This window comes from Kogia breviceps, chromosome 4, assembly GCF_026419965.1.
Source record: "Kogia breviceps isolate mKogBre1 chromosome 4, mKogBre1 haplotype 1, whole genome shotgun sequence".
NCBI classification, from domain to species: domain Eukaryota; kingdom Metazoa; phylum Chordata; class Mammalia; order Artiodactyla; family Physeteridae; genus Kogia; species Kogia breviceps.
Window position 1 is genome coordinate 52,148,139 of NC_081313.1, and position 16,374 is coordinate 52,164,512.

At 34.7% G+C, this 16,374-nt stretch overlaps 1 protein-coding gene and 1 non-coding gene across 13 annotated transcripts in view; one reads left to right on the plus strand and one right to left on the minus strand.

Moving 5' to 3' along the window:
* The window catches only part of ERBIN (erbb2 interacting protein), a 117,714-nt gene that overhangs the window by 59,601 nt on the left and 41,739 nt on the right, over positions 1-16,374 (plus strand). For all 12 annotated transcript variants that reach the window (XM_067031051.1, XM_059062270.2, XM_059062267.2 and 9 more), the window contains 5 exons: positions 4,992-5,070; positions 6,537-6,626; positions 8,656-8,712; positions 12,882-12,945; positions 15,094-15,168. In XM_067031051.1, the coding sequence (XP_066887152.1) occupies positions 4,992-5,070; positions 6,537-6,626; positions 8,656-8,712; positions 12,882-12,945; positions 15,094-15,168 (365 nt within the window). The remainder of the gene's footprint in view (positions 1-4,991; positions 5,071-6,536; positions 6,627-8,655; positions 8,713-12,881; positions 12,946-15,093; positions 15,169-16,374) is intronic.
* On the minus strand, positions 13,814-13,963 carry LOC131756489 (small nucleolar RNA SNORA62/SNORA6 family). Its single transcript, XR_009335663.1, has one exon. It is a non-coding gene; the product is annotated as a small nucleolar RNA SNORA62/SNORA6 family (small nucleolar RNA).

Consider the following 16,374-nt stretch of genomic DNA (forward strand, 5'->3'; position numbering starts at 1 on the left):
TAAGAAACAGGAAACATCTCAAATAAACAACCTAACCTTGCACCTAAAGCAATTAGAGAAAGAAGAACAAAAAAACCCCAAAGTTAGCAGAAGGAAAGAAATCATAAAGATCAGATCAGAAATAAATGAAAAAGAAATGAAGGAAACGATAGCAAAGATCAATAAAACTAAAAACTGGTTCTTTGAGAAGATAAACAAAATTGATAAACCATTAGCCAGACTCATCAAGAAAAAAAGAGAAAAGACTCAACTCAATAGAATTAGAAATGAAAAAGGAGAAGTAACAACTGACACAGCAGAAATACAAAAGATCATGAGAGATTACTACAAGCAACTCTATGCTGATAAAATGGACAACCTGGAAGAAATGGACAAATTCTTAGAAATGCACAACCTGGCAAGACTGAACCAGGAAGAAATAGAAAATATGAACAGACCAATCACAAGCACTGAAATTGAGACTGTGATAAAAAATCTTCCAACAAACAAAAGCCCAGGACCAGAAGGCTTTACAGGCGAATTCTATCAAACATTTAGAGAAGCGCTAACACCTATCCTTCTCAAACTCTTCCAAAATATAGCAGGGAGAGGAACACTCCCAAACTCATTCTACGAGGCCACCATCATCACCCTGATACCAAAACCAGACAAAGGTGTCACAAAGAAAGAAAATTACAGGCCAATATCACTGATGAATATAAATGCAAAAATCCTCAACAAAATACTAGCAAACAGGATCCAACAGCACATTAAAAGGATCATACACCATGATCAAGTGGGGTTTATTCCAGGAATGCAAGGATTCTTCAGTATATGCAAATCAATCAACGTGATACACCATATTAACAAATTTGAAAGAAAAACCATATATGATCATCTCAATAGATGCAGAAAAAGCTTTCGACAAAATTCAACACCGATTTGTGATAAAAAACCTGCAGAAAGTAGGCATAGAGGGAACTTTCCTCAACATGATAAAGGCCATATATGACAAAGCCACAGCCAACATCGTTCTCAATGGTGAAAAACTGAAACCATTTCCACTAAGAGCATGAACAAGACAAGGTTGCCCACTCTCACCACTCTTAGTCAACATACTTTTGGAAGTTTTAGCCACAACAATCAGAGAAGAAAAAAAAAATAAAAGGAATCCAAATCGGAAAAGAAGAAGTAAAGCTGTCACTGTTTGCAGATGGCATGATACTATACATAGAGAATCCCAAAGATGCTACCAGAAAACTACTAGAGCTAATTAATCAATTTGGTAAAGTAGCAGGATACAAAATTAATGCAGAGAAATCTCTGCCATTCCTAAACACTAATGATGAAAAATCTGAAAATGAAATTAAGAAAACACTCCCATTTACCATTGCAACAAAAAGAATAAAATATCTAGGAATAAACCTACCTAAGGAGACAAAAGACCTGTATGCAGAAAATTATAAGACCCTGATGAAAGAAATTAAAGGTGATACAAATAGATGGAGAGATATAGCATGTTCTTGGATTGGAAGAATCAACATTTGAAAATGACTCTACTTCCCAAAGCAATCTACAGATTCAGTGCAATCCCTATCAAACTACCACTGGCATTTTTCATATAATTAGATGAAAAAATTTCACAATTTGTATGGAAACACAAAAGACCCTGAATAGCCAGAGCAATCTTGAGATTGAAAAATGGAGCTGGAGGAATCAGGCTCCCTGGCTTCAGACTATACTACAAAGCTACAGTAATCAAGACAGTATGGTAATGGCACAAAAACAGAAATATAGATCAATGGAACAGGATAGAAAGCCCAGAGATAAACCCATGCACATATGGTCACCTTATCTTTGATAAAGGAGGCAAAAATATACAGTGGAGAAAAGACAGGCTCTTCAATAAGTGATTCAGGGAAAACTGGACAGGTACATGTAAAAGTATGAGATCAGACACTCCCTGACACCATACACAAAAATAAACTCAAAATGGATTAGAGATCTAAATGTAAGACTGGACACTCTAAAACTCTTAGAGGAAAACATAGGAAGAACACTCTTTGACATAAATCACAGCAAGATCTTTTTTGATCCGCCTCCTAGAGAAATGGAAATAAAAACCAAACATAAACAAATGGGACCTAATGAAACTTGAAAACTTTTGCACAGCAAAGGAAACCATAAAGACGAAAAGGCAACCCTCAGAATGGGAGAAAATATTTGCAAATGAAGCAACTGACAAAGGATTAATCTCCAAAATTTACAAGCAGCTCATGCAGCTCAATAACAAAAGGACAAACAACCCAATCCAAAAATGGGCAGAAGACCTAAATAGACATTTCTCCAAAGAAGATATACAGATTGCCAACAAACACATGAAAGAATGCTCAACATCATTAATCATTAGAGAAATACAAATCAAAACTACAATGAGATATCATCTCACACCGGTCAGAATGGCCATCATCAAAAAATCTACAAACAATAAATGCTGAAGAGGGTGTGGAGAAAAGAGAACACTCTTGCACTGCTGGTGGGAATGTAAATTGATACAGCCACTATGGAGAACAGTATGGAGGTTCCTTAAAAAACTACAAATAGAACTACCATATGACCCAGCAATCCCACTACTGGGCATATACCCTGAGAAAACCATAATTCAAAAAGAGTCATGTACCACAATGTTCATTGCAGCTCTATTTACAGTAGCCAGGAGATGGAAGCAACCTAAGTGTCCATCAACAGATGAATGGATAAAGAAGATGTGGCACATATATACAATGGAATATTACTCAGCCATAAAAAGAAACGAAATTGAGTTTTTTGTAGTGAGGTGGATGAACCTAGAGTCTGTCATACAGAGGGAAGCAAGTCAGAAAGAGAAAAACAAATACCATATGCTAACATATATATGGAATCTAAGAAAAAAAAATAGTCATGAAGAACCTAGGGGCAAGATGGGAATAAAGACACAGACCTACTAGAGAATGGACTTGAGGATATGGGGAGGGGGAAGTGTAAGCTGGGATGAAGTGAGGGAGTGGAATGGACATATATACACTACCAAACGTAAAATAGATAGCTAGTGGGAAGCAGCTGCATAGCACAGGGAGATCAGCTTGGTGCTTTGTGACCACCTAGAGGGGTGGGATAGGGAGGGTGGGAGGGAGGGAGATGCAAGAGGGAAGAGATATGGGAACATATAACTGATTCACTTTGTTATAAAGCAGAAACTAACACACCATTGTAAAGCAATTATACTCCAATAATGATGTTAAAAAAAAAAGAAAGAAACCTTACAGAGTAGTACTCTTGTATTTGTCACCTAGTTTCCTCCAATGGTAATGTTTGCAATTATTATAGAACAGTAATAATACTGACATTAATACAGCCCCCCAGTCTTACTCAGATTTTTCCAGTTTGTGTGTGTGTGTGTTTGTGTGTGTGAAGGAGGTTTGGCTATTTACCACAGTCAGTTCTTTTTGATCTCCTCTTACCTGGGTAGTTCTTCAGTTTTTCTTTGTCTTTATCTTTTTAGACCCGGAGAGTTTTGAAGATTACTGGCTAGGTGTATAGGATTTCCCTTAGTTTGGATTTGTTTCATGTTTGCTTATGATTCAATTCAGGTTGGGTGTTTGGGGCAGGAACACGACAGTAGATGCTGCAACCATTCTCAGTGCATCTTAAGATTAGTTGCTCCGTGATGATGCTTTTAACTACTGATGCTAACTTTGAAACAGTTTAAGTGGTGCCTATGAGATTTCTTCACTTTTTTCCCTCTCTTAAAATTAATAAGTATTTTGGGAAGAGAAACTTTGAGACTATATAAATGTATACTGTTTTTCTTCATTCTTTAACCCACTAATTTTAGCATCCATTGATGAGTTTTGACTGATCAGTTATTACTGTAATATTTGCCAGTTGATTTTGTATCATTCATTTTTCATTACCTGAAACTCTATACTTGGGCACTGTGGTAAACTTGCTTAGAATCATACATCAATGAAGTTGAAAGAGCCTTAAATGATCGTCTAGTGTCAGCCCCTTTGATATACATGTTATGTTAGTGGAGGAATGAGTCATATAACACAGAAGTTTTTGAATTTTTTTAAAGTTATTAATTCGCATTCCTCTAGTCTAGATTAGAACAGTACTACTTAAAGTTTCTCTATGGATTGTTGCTAATTCACAAATTATTGTTGCTATATTTTTGCTAAGATAAATTGAAGAGATAAGATTAAGTGCTAAGAAACTTCTACCATAATTTGACTTGTCACATTTGTGTTGTATTTTACAGAAATATTGGTATACAACTGCGTCAGGCATATCCACTGGCATATCTGATACATATTTTCTACCTCTTCTATCTTCAGCTTTGCTTTCAGCTTTGTTATCCTGTATGTATTAGGGACCAGCTCAATCTGGAGCCCAGCAATTAAGAAGTAATGCCTCTTTTATACACACTACTGTATAAAAAATAGATAACGAATAAGAACCTACTGTATAGCACAGGGAACTCTTTTTAATACTCTGTAATGACCTATATGGGAAAAGAATCTAAGAAAGAGTAGATATATGTGTATGTATAACTGACTTATTTTACTGTACAGCAGAAACTGACACAACATTGTAAATCAACTATACTCCAATAAAATTTTTTTTTTAATGCCTCGTTTTATGTGAAAAAACAAAGAATGCTTAATTGTTCTGAATTTTGTGTCCTTAATACCACATAGAGAAGGCACTGATTTTCAGAAGAGCTGGGAGAAGGAAAGGAAGGCAAAACTAAACAAGATAAGTAGCAGTAGTCATAAAGAGGCAAAAGAGTGAAGAGAAATTGTTGTGCAGATGGTTTTGTTCGTTTGACATTGGTGTTGTCAGTTTATCAAGAATCTGCTCAGTTGGTAAATTTTGAATCTGAAAAGTGTACATTAATTATTAATATCATTATTTTTTCCTTTGTAATAGATTCTTTTCACTTGATCATTGATTATTTGTTCGTTTTCTAGGAATACAGGAGTTTCCAGAAAATATAAAAAATTGTAAAGTTTTGACAGTTGTGGAGGCCAGTGTAAATCCTATTTCCAAGTGAGTTCTTCTCTGTTGAATTAAGTTATTTACCTTTGTGAATAAAGCAAGTATGATATAGTAGAATATTACTTAATACATTTTAATGAACAGTTAATACCAATCTGATATCTGCACAAAATTTTAGTTAGATTAAAAAGGAGCCTTTTAATTACTTTCTAACTCCATACATTACAGAGGTAAATTTGACATCCATACAGATAAGGCAATTGCTTTTCCGCAAGTCTCACAGATAGTAAATGTCAGAAATGAGACTAGAATCCAGGTCTCCTAGCTCAGTGTTACTTGCACAATATAAAAATGTCTTCACCTGCAAATCCAATGTGTGTGGCACACTCAAACTTTTGAAAAGAATAAAAGAAACCGAAAGGTCAAAAAGGTAAAAACAACAAAAAAAGGGAAAAGCCATGTGATTGGTTGTACTGTATACCAGAGGTCACATATATTCTTTTATGATGCTAATGGCTTTAAGCAGAATGCTTTAAATTTTAAATTTTGCAAAACTGGAATGATGAAGCAAAAGGTGAATAGTGTGAAGCATAGCTTAGTATAGCTAAGTTGAAAGTTGAAACCAGCTTTCACGTATTACAGTATTGTATTTTAACAAGTTTTTCCAAACATAGGCAAACTTGTAAAGGACAAACATGTAAAGATGATGTTTTACCTTCATCTGAAAATATTGCTCTAGCATCAAGTTCTAGATTTGTAATTTCTTTTGTAAGCCAGAGAAAATAAAAGTAAAGCTACTTATATAGGTTCTTATATGATCTTAAATGTCATTCAGCTTTTAATATTATTTCTTTCCATTTGATCATTATAAAATTATACAATCTTTATTTGATTATTTAGGGACCCAATATTGAAATTGAAAATAATCTAAACTAGTGTTTCTCAAATAGGGACTGTTTTGCTCTTATGGCTATTTGGTAAATTCTAGAGACATTTTTTGGTTTTCACAACTTGTGGTGGACAGTGCTGCTGGCTTCTAGTGGGTCAGAGGCTAGGGTTGCTGTTAAACATCCTACAATGCCGAAGACAGCCTCCTGACAACACAGAATTATCCAGCCCCAAAAGTCAATACTGTCAAAGTTTAGAATTCTTTGTCTAGTCCTTTGGATTGGTGTTAGGTAAGGTGAATTTCAAGATTGTCTGCTGATATATCATAGTCATAGCCTGAATACATTTCTGTGTGTTGTGGCTCATTCATAGTTGACTTATGTGCAGATTTTGTCTTACTGAGACAAATATTGCCTCACTTCCTTTTTATAAAATGATGAAGGTGTAAACATTGAAACAGGTAAGTTATTATAAAAGGCAAATCTCAATTTGAGGATCACTCATAAAAGTGAAGAGGTGGTTGTTACCTGTTAAGAACATGTTATCTGTTAAGTTTCTTATACAGATTTTAATAAGAGACTAAAATTCTGTATATGAATTAAATTTAAATTCTGGTTTATTTTACATAGGCTTCCTGATGGATTTTCTCAGCTGTTAAACCTAACCCAGTTATATCTGAATGATGCTTTCCTTGAGTTCTTGCCAGCTAATTTTGGCAGGTAAGTTACAGTTTCTTCTAAAACCTTCTCTTGTTAGCCCTTGTAAAGTTTACAAACTACAAGTCGCTTTAGTAATACTATTAATTACAGTTTCATAGGCTCTTCTTTTGTAATTATTTCCAAGCATTGTAGTTTTTGTAGTTTCTTCAGAACTTGTTATTTTGTCTTGGAATTTATTTTCCCAAGTAGAAATAAGCAGTGAAAATTTAAAAGAAAAACGTAATTTAACACTTGGCTTTAAACTATGTAAAAATAGGGAGTTTATTTAAATCGGGATAATTTTTGCATATTTGAGATAGAATGCTTTATTCTTAGCACTTACACATTTTTTAAAATGATCTAATTATTGGTTTATCTGTCTTCACTGGAATCAAAGTTCTGGAGAAAAGAAAAATGTGTTTCTGGTGTCCACCCCATTGCTCCCTGCTTGAACTTAGACCAATTCTTGTCATACTGTAGTCCCTGAGTAATTTTCCTAATGGAAAAATGAATCAGTAAATGAACAATAGGTATCAAATTATTATTGTGTTTAGATTAATTGCTAGAGAAAATGCTATCCAAATAATTGTTAATATGGTAGTCATCTTTTTTGTCTTGAAGACAAATACCATTTGATCTCACTTATATGTGAAATCTTAAAAAAGCCACCAAAACGCCAAGCTCATAGATACCAGAGAAATGATTAGTGGTTGCCAGAGGTGAGGGGGCAGGGGTGGGCAAAATGGGTGAAGGTGGTCAAAAGGTACAAACTTCCAGTTATAAAATAAATCATGGGGATGTAATGTACAGCATGGTGACTATAGTTAATTGTACTGTATTGTGTGGTATTTGAAAGTTTCTAAGAGAATAAATCTTAAAAGTCCTCATCTCAAGAAAAAAAAAATTTTGTAACTGTGTATAGTGACAGATGTTAACTAGACTTTTTGTGGTGACCATTTCACAATATAGTTGACCCTGGAACAATGCATGGATTAGGGGTGCTGATCTTCCACACAGTCAAAAATCTGCATATAACTTATAGTTGGCCCTCCATATCTGTAGTTCCTCAGTATCCAAGGTTCCAGATCCACAGAACCAAGCACAGATCATGTGGTACCATAGTATTTACTGTTGAAAAAAATCTGTGTATAAGTGGATTCGCACAGTTCAAACCCATGTTGTTCAAGGGTCAGCTATAGGCTGGCTTTAGCTCAAGTGGTTACTCTGTCCCGTTGGACTTCTGATGCCTATGTTGTTCAAGGGTCAACTGTACATACAAATATCGAATCATTATATTGTACACCTGAAACTAACAATGTTGTTTGTCAATTGTATTTCACAAAAGAAAAAAGAATTTTGGGTGTCGTTGCAGCCCAGTGACTGTCCTTTGGGAACCACATTATAATGCTTTATATATTTACATACATACACATATATATGTGTGATTTCTCTTCTGTATCTGGTATTTGGACCACTTTTTAAAATTGAAATGTATTTGACATGTAACACTGTGTAAGTTAAAGTATACAGCCTGCTGACTGCATACGTTGTATGTTGTAATATGATTGCTGTTGTAGCATTAGTGAGCACCCCAGTTCATCTGCTCATTTATCCTCTAATTTTATTGGAATGTGCATCACTGAAGTGCCAGAGGATTTTCTCCTTTTCCATGTCCCCTTGTGTTTCTTTAGTTTTCTCTCTCAGAGCTCAACCCTAGAGTTAACTTATTGTTCTCTAATCTACTAATGACTAATAATCTTGGGAGGTGTTTTTAGAAAAATGCATGAAGTTTGTTAGGATGGATATTAGGGGACAGTTATTTTGTGCTTTGGATATGTCAAGAAGTGTTTATCCCCCCCCATTAATTCTGAGGAGCAAAAATAGTCTTTTCTTCCTTTATATTTCTGTGTAATTTTTAATACAATATTCTGCACATTGTAATTACACAATAAATATTGGTTGCTTTAAAATTTTAGAGGATTGCATTAATTTGTTAATTAAATTCTTTATCTTTGTCATACATGCTTGATTTATTTTATTTGTTTTGCAGATTAACTAAACTCCAGATATTAGAACTTAGAGAAAACCAGTTGAAAATGTTGCCAAAGTAAGTAAAGGTGCTATCCTTTGTGAAATTTAGTTTAGAATTTTAAATTCTTAAATCCTTAGAGAAATATTAACCTTTTAATATCTAAAATGTGAGTGCAAATTATTTTAAAAGACTGACATTTGTGGTCTTTGTATATTAATTAGTGGTGTTCAGTATAAAAATCTGTATATCTGTTGGTATTTATTTTTTTTGCGGTACGCGGGCCTCTCACTGCTGTGGCCTCTCCCGTTGCGGAGCACAGGCTCCGGACGCGCAGGCTCAGCGGCCACGGCTCACGGGCCCAGCCACTCCGCGGCACGTGGGATCTTCCCGGACCGGGGCACGAACCCGCGTCCCCTGCGTCGGCAGGCGGACCCTCAACCACTGCGCCACCAGCGAAGCCCTCTGTTGGTATTTAATAGTGATTTCATAGTTCTCTGGAACTCAGTCTTGTGTGACAAAAGTCAGAATAATAAGTATGTAAAGCCCACCTGAGTCCCAAATTAAGATCCCCATTTCTATATTAGAGCTCTTACATAGTACTCATTAGAGAGACTCATAAGGTCTTCATGTAAAGTCTGGTAACTCCTAAGTTTTCAGAACTTGTTTGGTTTTAGTCTGTTGTAAATTGGAAATGGGATGGAGGGCCCCCTACTGGTAAGCTAACATCAAGAGGAGATGGCAGTCCAAGAGCAAATAAGATAAAACTAAAGCAGATATACAAACTCAAAATGCACTGGTCTATGTCCATTTATTGAAGAAATGTCTTAAAACACCCTGATTCACTGCTGCATTTTTACAGTTTAGGTAATGGCAAACTACAGACTGGTTAAATCTGTCCCAGAGCCTACTTTTTGTAAATAGTTTCACCCAGAACCACATTCATTCATTTACATATTGTCTATGGCTGCTTTTGCTCTACAGTGGTAGAGTCAAGTAATTGTGACAGAGACTTTTTGCAAAGCCTAAAAATCTGACCCTTACAGAAAACTTCTCAGACTCCTGTTGTAGTTTATTTGTCAAGAGTTGTCACCTCTTGATAGAAGCATCTTCAGTTCTCCAGGAGTTAGTTGTTCTGTTTACCCAACGTCTGTAGCATTTTACTTATATCTGTTAGGACATTTACTGCATTAGCCAAATTTTAAAAATACATTTTACTCTTGTCTTACCTGGCCAGCATACTCCCATGGGCACATATACTTGGTCCTTCCTCCTCCCCACCCCTACACCCCCATGAGTGTAAGGCTTTGAGGGCAAGGAGCATATCTGGTTTTGATTCCCAAAAGACTGGATTGATTAGAGTTTATGGTGATGGTTGTGAGTATAAATTAAAGTGGGAATTATCCATATTAAAATTCAAAAAGGTTTAAATTTTTACAGATTTGGTATTGGCATTGATGACTCCTTAGCTCAGAACTTGACTGCTAAGAGATTTGAATAAACAAGGTGTAAATTGCTTACTGAAACATCTAAGCCTACAATTAATATGGTGTCTCTGATATCATAGGTAATTCACTTATTTTAACTCGTTCTATTTTAAGTCTTTATTTAACTTCAGATTGGGCTCTCTCAGTGTATTTGCAAATACAATTCTTTACTGCTTTCTTTTTAAGACATGATTAAAATATTTGAGGCCTCACAAACTATAAAGAGGCCACAGTTTTGTTTTTTTTTTTTGAGGCCACAGTTTTATGTGTTAGGAAAGTCATGTGCATTCAGGGTCTGTGAGTGGACCTTTTTATGATCCAAGATTAGAACAGTGGGAAAGCTGTTTTAAATACGCAGTTAAATGAAATTTAATACCATCTTAATACTGGAGAGTACAGTACAAAGAACACAAAGGATGTATATTTTTCCTCTGAGACAGAAGAGAAGGTAAAAATGAATTAAATACAAAGGAATTTTAGAGACAAACAGGATGAAATTTGAGGGGTATTGTTTTTACTTTCTCCGTGAAGTAGGAAGCTGGATCTTAAATGAATAGACTTAAAAATGAAATTTTGTGTCTTAGATAGATTTTTGAGGTGTATGAGTAGGACCAAAGTTGCCAGTGTTTGCTACAGCAAGTTGCAATGCAGATGCTTTTAGAATTTAACAATGTATTTCCTCTTTTTTATTACATATCTGTGTCATTCACATTTTCCTAAATCAGTTTTAAAACTTAAATTTCTAACGATATTGTTTGTAATTGAATTTTCTAGCACACTGCTTTTCTTTTTGTACCCTTTTTAAAAAATAACTTACCCTTGTTGATATAAAGTGTTTAATTGCTGCATGTGAATTTTCTATGTTATCTTGTCATTATAAGAATACTGAATTAAGAAAAATAAGACCATGTTTTATTCTTTCAATCTTACCCCCCCCTCCTTACAGCCCTCTTTACCTTTCTCAAACGTCGACCTGGTATAGTATTATGGACATAGGAGTTAGTATCTAATCTTTCTTGAGAAAGATCCTGGAAACACCTTTTTGCTTTGTTATAAAGCAAATTGGAGCTAGTTTACAGGTTTTCAGGACAAAGACAGATGTGAGTAAGGGAGGTAGAATTATAGTACCTCATAGAACCTGAGAATAGGCACTCAGTAAATCAGAGTTAAATAAAGCAGCTTTGAGAAAAATTGGTGTTGGGAGATGAATTCAATTAGTGTTGATAGAATGGCATATTTTAAATGGAAGGGTTAGGGAAAATTAGCTTTCTCTAATGGTAGGTCAGTAACATAATTACATTACAATTATGATACGTATTCTTATTTTTTTCCACTAAAAAGCCAGATAAATTTAATCAAGTTTTATTTTACTTACTATTACTAATTTGTTGAATTTCAAGAGAAGATAAAAATAATCTGTGTTCTTGTGTCATAATTTGAGGAGTCTGTTGGTTTTTAATGGTGTTAATTTCCTAATTAACATATTGATATATTGATAATATTATGATTGTATTTTGCCATCATTTTGTCATATCCTAAAAAAAATTTAATGTGTTCCTAGGGAGTTCCCTGGTGGTCTAGTGGTTAGGATTCGGTGCTTTCACTGCTGTGGCCCAGGTTCAATCCCTGGTTGGGGAACTCCCGTAAGCCATGCGGCACTGCCAAAAAAAATTTTTTAAGTTAGAAAAAAAAATTAATGTAGTTCCTTATCTGGGTAGCTGGTAGCACCTCAACCTATTAAATAATAGGTTTTTCTAAAAATAATAATTTCAGAATATAAATATGTGTTTGAATTCATAGAAATTAGTTTAGTTTAAAAAGTGCCTTCATTGAAGGAGCTATAAAAATACAACTCAGTTTTTTTCATCATGAAATCCATTTGTACATTCTTCAAGTTTCTGTAGTTGCAGAGATATGTTGGTATTAAGTTGGAAGTTAAAAATGGTATATTGTAGCTTTAATTTAAAATAAATGCAGTCTACGAATTATTTTTGTGATTCATATAAAACTTTATTTTATAAAACTTTATTTTGAATTGTATTGAATTTAATTTGAAAATGTGGGCAACAGTGTAATATTTACTGTTCTTGGAATTTTGAATGTTGATTTTCAGTTAATTATCCTAAAGTGTTACAAATATATCGCCAGTCTTGAAAAATGGTAATTCATATAAAGCTGCCAAACAACCTAATAATTAGTTAATTTATACTATCTGAAAATTTATTTTGTGGAAAAAAATGGAAAATCAATTACTTGTATTCTGGACTGGGGGTTTAAATTTACTGCAGTTACTTCTTAAGAATAGAAATAACCTGATGTTGGGCTTCCCTGGTGGCGCAGTGGTTGAGAATCCGCCTGCCATGCAGGAGACACCGGTTCGTGCCCCGGTCCGGGAAGATCCCACATGCCGTGGAGCGGCTGGGCCCGTGAGCCATGGCTGCTGAGCCTGCGTGTCCGGAGCCTGTGCTCCGCAAAGGGAGAGACCACAACAGTGAGAGGCCTGCCTACCACAAAAAAAAAAAAAAAAAAAAAGAAAGAACCTGATGAGAAGGCAAAATTAGAGAATAATTGATAACATTTCATTTTATTTAGAAATTAAATATGACATTTTTGTATTAGAAAATTATTTTTATTTTATCAACATTTGAAAGCCTGTATGTTATTAGATAATACATAGAATATTTTACACTATAAATTTTAAAAGATTCCGTGTAATTGATATTTTTGTATACTTAATTCTTTATTATCCATTGTGCATAGAACCATGAATAGACTGACCCAGCTGGAAAGACTGGATTTGGGAAGTAATGAATTCACAGAAGTGGTAAGTTCTCACCAATCTCACTATCCATAAGTCTTTTCATTTGATCAAGAGCAAAATGTGAAAATTAATGTGTTTATTTCTCTGCATTTGTAAAGTATAAAATTGGGTAAAGATATACACATATTTTAGGGAGACAAGATATGAAAATTTTTAACAGGGAAAATTAAACAGATAACAACATCTGAAAGGAGTGAGGGTAAAAATGTAAAATTAATGAGAAACCCATAGAAAAGGTATTTAAAAGTTTTTAGGACAGAAAGTAGAAACTTTGAAAGATTATAAGGGAAAAGTTTCATCAAACCTAGAATGCATCAGGAAAAGTACTTGTGAGTCAAAAATAACTCCATGGGAGTATTGCTTAGGAATTTACTCAGTGATAAAGTACTTCTCTATAATTTTACTTAATAGCTAAAAGGAAAACATTGAGTGAAACCACTATTATTTTCGAGTTGGTAATGAGACCTCAGGATCGTGTTTTTGCTTTGTATGCAAAGTAGTATGATGCTAAATCAAAAACAAAAGAAGTATGTAAGCAGTTTTTTGTCTGCAGTCATTGCTCCAAGAGAACTCAGAAAAATAAGCCAGATATTTTTTTGAAGAGGAATTCATTAACAATATCATCATCATTAAAATTTTTAAATTATGTTTACAAGCTCGTTTTTTTAAATTGCTGTTAAGTTCCAAATGATAGTCTTAAGAACAAGAATTTCTCAGCACCACCAGTTGCATGATTGCCCTTTGGATATTGTATTGTACATTTGCTCACTAAATAGACAGCTTTTCAGCTGAAGTCACTGGAGGAGCATGGTGGTTTTGGGTATCACATGTTTTTTTCTAAAATATGCTACTTTATATTCTTTTTTTTTACATTTGTAGCAAGTATTACTATCAAACTCCACTCATTGGGCCAGAGACCCTTGTGATGTTAGCGAAAAACTTGCCCCTCATGTAGCACACTACCTACACTTGTGAGTTCATTGGCCAGTGGCCTCAACTCCAAGCTCTAACAATGTGCAGTATATTCTTTATTATATTTTAATTGAAGCTGGTATATGATGACTTTTACTCTGTGTTGTAGAAGTTTTTACTCCTGTGAAAAAATGAATATTCTGTGCTTCCTAAAGTATCTAACTGTTGTACATTTTCTCAATATTTGTCTTATATGTATTCATCTATTTCCATATTAACTATTTGAAAATTCTAAATTATTGTTTATTTTATGAATCAGAGCATCATTCAGAATCATTAATTTTTGTACCATTTCCATCTTCCAACACTACACATTAAAAAAAATTACTGTTAGAATTGTAACAGGTAAAGCACAGAAAGAGATTTCTTTTAATACAATTTAAACCTTGAATTCTTACCTATACTTAATGTTAACAGTAAATCTGAATGACATGCCTTTTATGTATTACTCATGTTATTATGGTGATTAGATATGATGACATTCCATGCCATCATACTGTCAATGACTGGACACAGGTTTTTGGAATGACGGAAATATCTTCAAAGGATGCATTCAGAAGAGCCTCCAAGGGTGAATTTTGCCTAAGAGCAAAATTTTACCTGAATACCAAAGTCCACTACACCTTTTTAATTTTTTGGTCCTCAACGTCATGTTATGAACAGTATTGTACCATGTAATTGCAGGAAGCTGAAAATAACACAATACGCTTATCATATGATTATGCCTTGGTTTACTTACCTTTCCCTTATTATTGGACTTTTAGGATGTATATTGCCTTATTTCTTTTTTCCTCCCTCTAGGTCATCAGAGAATATCTTTTTTTTTTTAAGATTCCCTAAAAGTCTACATCTTTTTACAGATAATGATTGAGAGTATCTTTTTATTGTATTCTTGAAAGTAATGGGTCTTGTTTTATTTATTAATTGTATAAATACTTGAGCCTGTTATGTAATCAAAAGCTTAAAGGAATTTTATGTAATCTGTTATGGAATATCTGTTTAGTAATATTTGTGTAATAACTATAATATAGTGGAAGGGCTTGAGTCTTGGCTCTGCTTTTTTTTTTCCTAATTTTTTAAAGTGAAACTTACCATTAGAAATTCCCAGGGGAGCTTCTTTTGCCAAATAAATATATTCAAGTAAATTAATATATTCCCTCCTCCCCCCAATCTAAATAGCCTGAAGTACTTGAGCAGCTAAGTGGATTGAAAGAATTTTGGATGGATGGTAATAGACTGACTTTTATTCCAGGGGTACGTATATCAAATTTTAAAGACTTTCCTTATTGCTGTCTATCCTTTGCATTTTTATGAATTATACATTTTCAAATAAGTTTTAATTAGTTTTTTTAAAGTTTTAATTAGTTTAAAAATGATTACTTAATTCTTAATACTGTTAGATAGGAGCAAATTACATTTTTAAAATTGTCAACACATTCCTTTTTTTTTTTACAATGTTGTGTTAGTTTCAGGTGTATAGTAAAGTGAGTCAGTTATACCTATACATATATCCACTCTTTTTTAGATTCTTTTCCCATATAGGTCATTACAGAGCATTGAGTAGAGTTCCCTGTGCTAATCAGTAGGTCCTTATATGATATTTGTCTTTCTCTGTCTGACTTAGTTCACTCAGTGTGACAATCTCTAGGTCCATGCATGTTGCTGCAAATGCCATTGTTTCATTCTTTTTTAAGGCTGAGTAATATTCCATTGTATATATGTACCACATTTTCTTTATTCATTCCTCTGTTGATGGACATTTAGGTTGCTTTCATGTCTTGGCTATTGTAAATAGTGCTGCAGTGAACATTAGGGTGCATGTATCTTTTTAAAATTTATTTATTTGGCTGCGTTGGGTCTTTGCTGCTGTACACGGGCTTTCTCTAGTTGTGGCAAGCGGAGGCTACTCTTTGTTGTGGTGTGTGAGCTTCTCATTGCAATGGCGTTTCTTGTTGCAGAGCACAGGCTCTAGGCTTCAGTACTTGTGGCATGTGGGCTGTAGAGCGCAGGCTCAGTAGTTGTGGCACACGGGCTTAGTTACTGTGTGGCATGTGGGATCTTCCCGGACCAGGGCTCGAACCCATGTCCCCTGCATTGGCAGGTGGATTCTTAACCACTGCGCCACCAGGGAAATCCCCATGTATCTTTTTTTTTTTTTTTTTTTTTTTTTTTTTGCGGTATGCGGGCCTCTCACTGTTGTGGCCTCTCCCGTTGCGGAGCGCAGGCTCCGGACGCGCAGGCCTAGTGGCCATGGCTCACGGGCTTAGTTGCTCCGCGGCATGTGGGATCTTCCCGGACCAGGGCACGAACCCGTGTCTCCTGCATCGGCAGGCGGATTCTCAACCACTGCGCCACCAGGGAAGCCCCCCATGTATCTTTTTGAATTATGGTTTTCTCTGGATATATGCCCAGGTGTGGGATTGCTGAATCTATACCATATTTATAGAGCTAAATATGGTA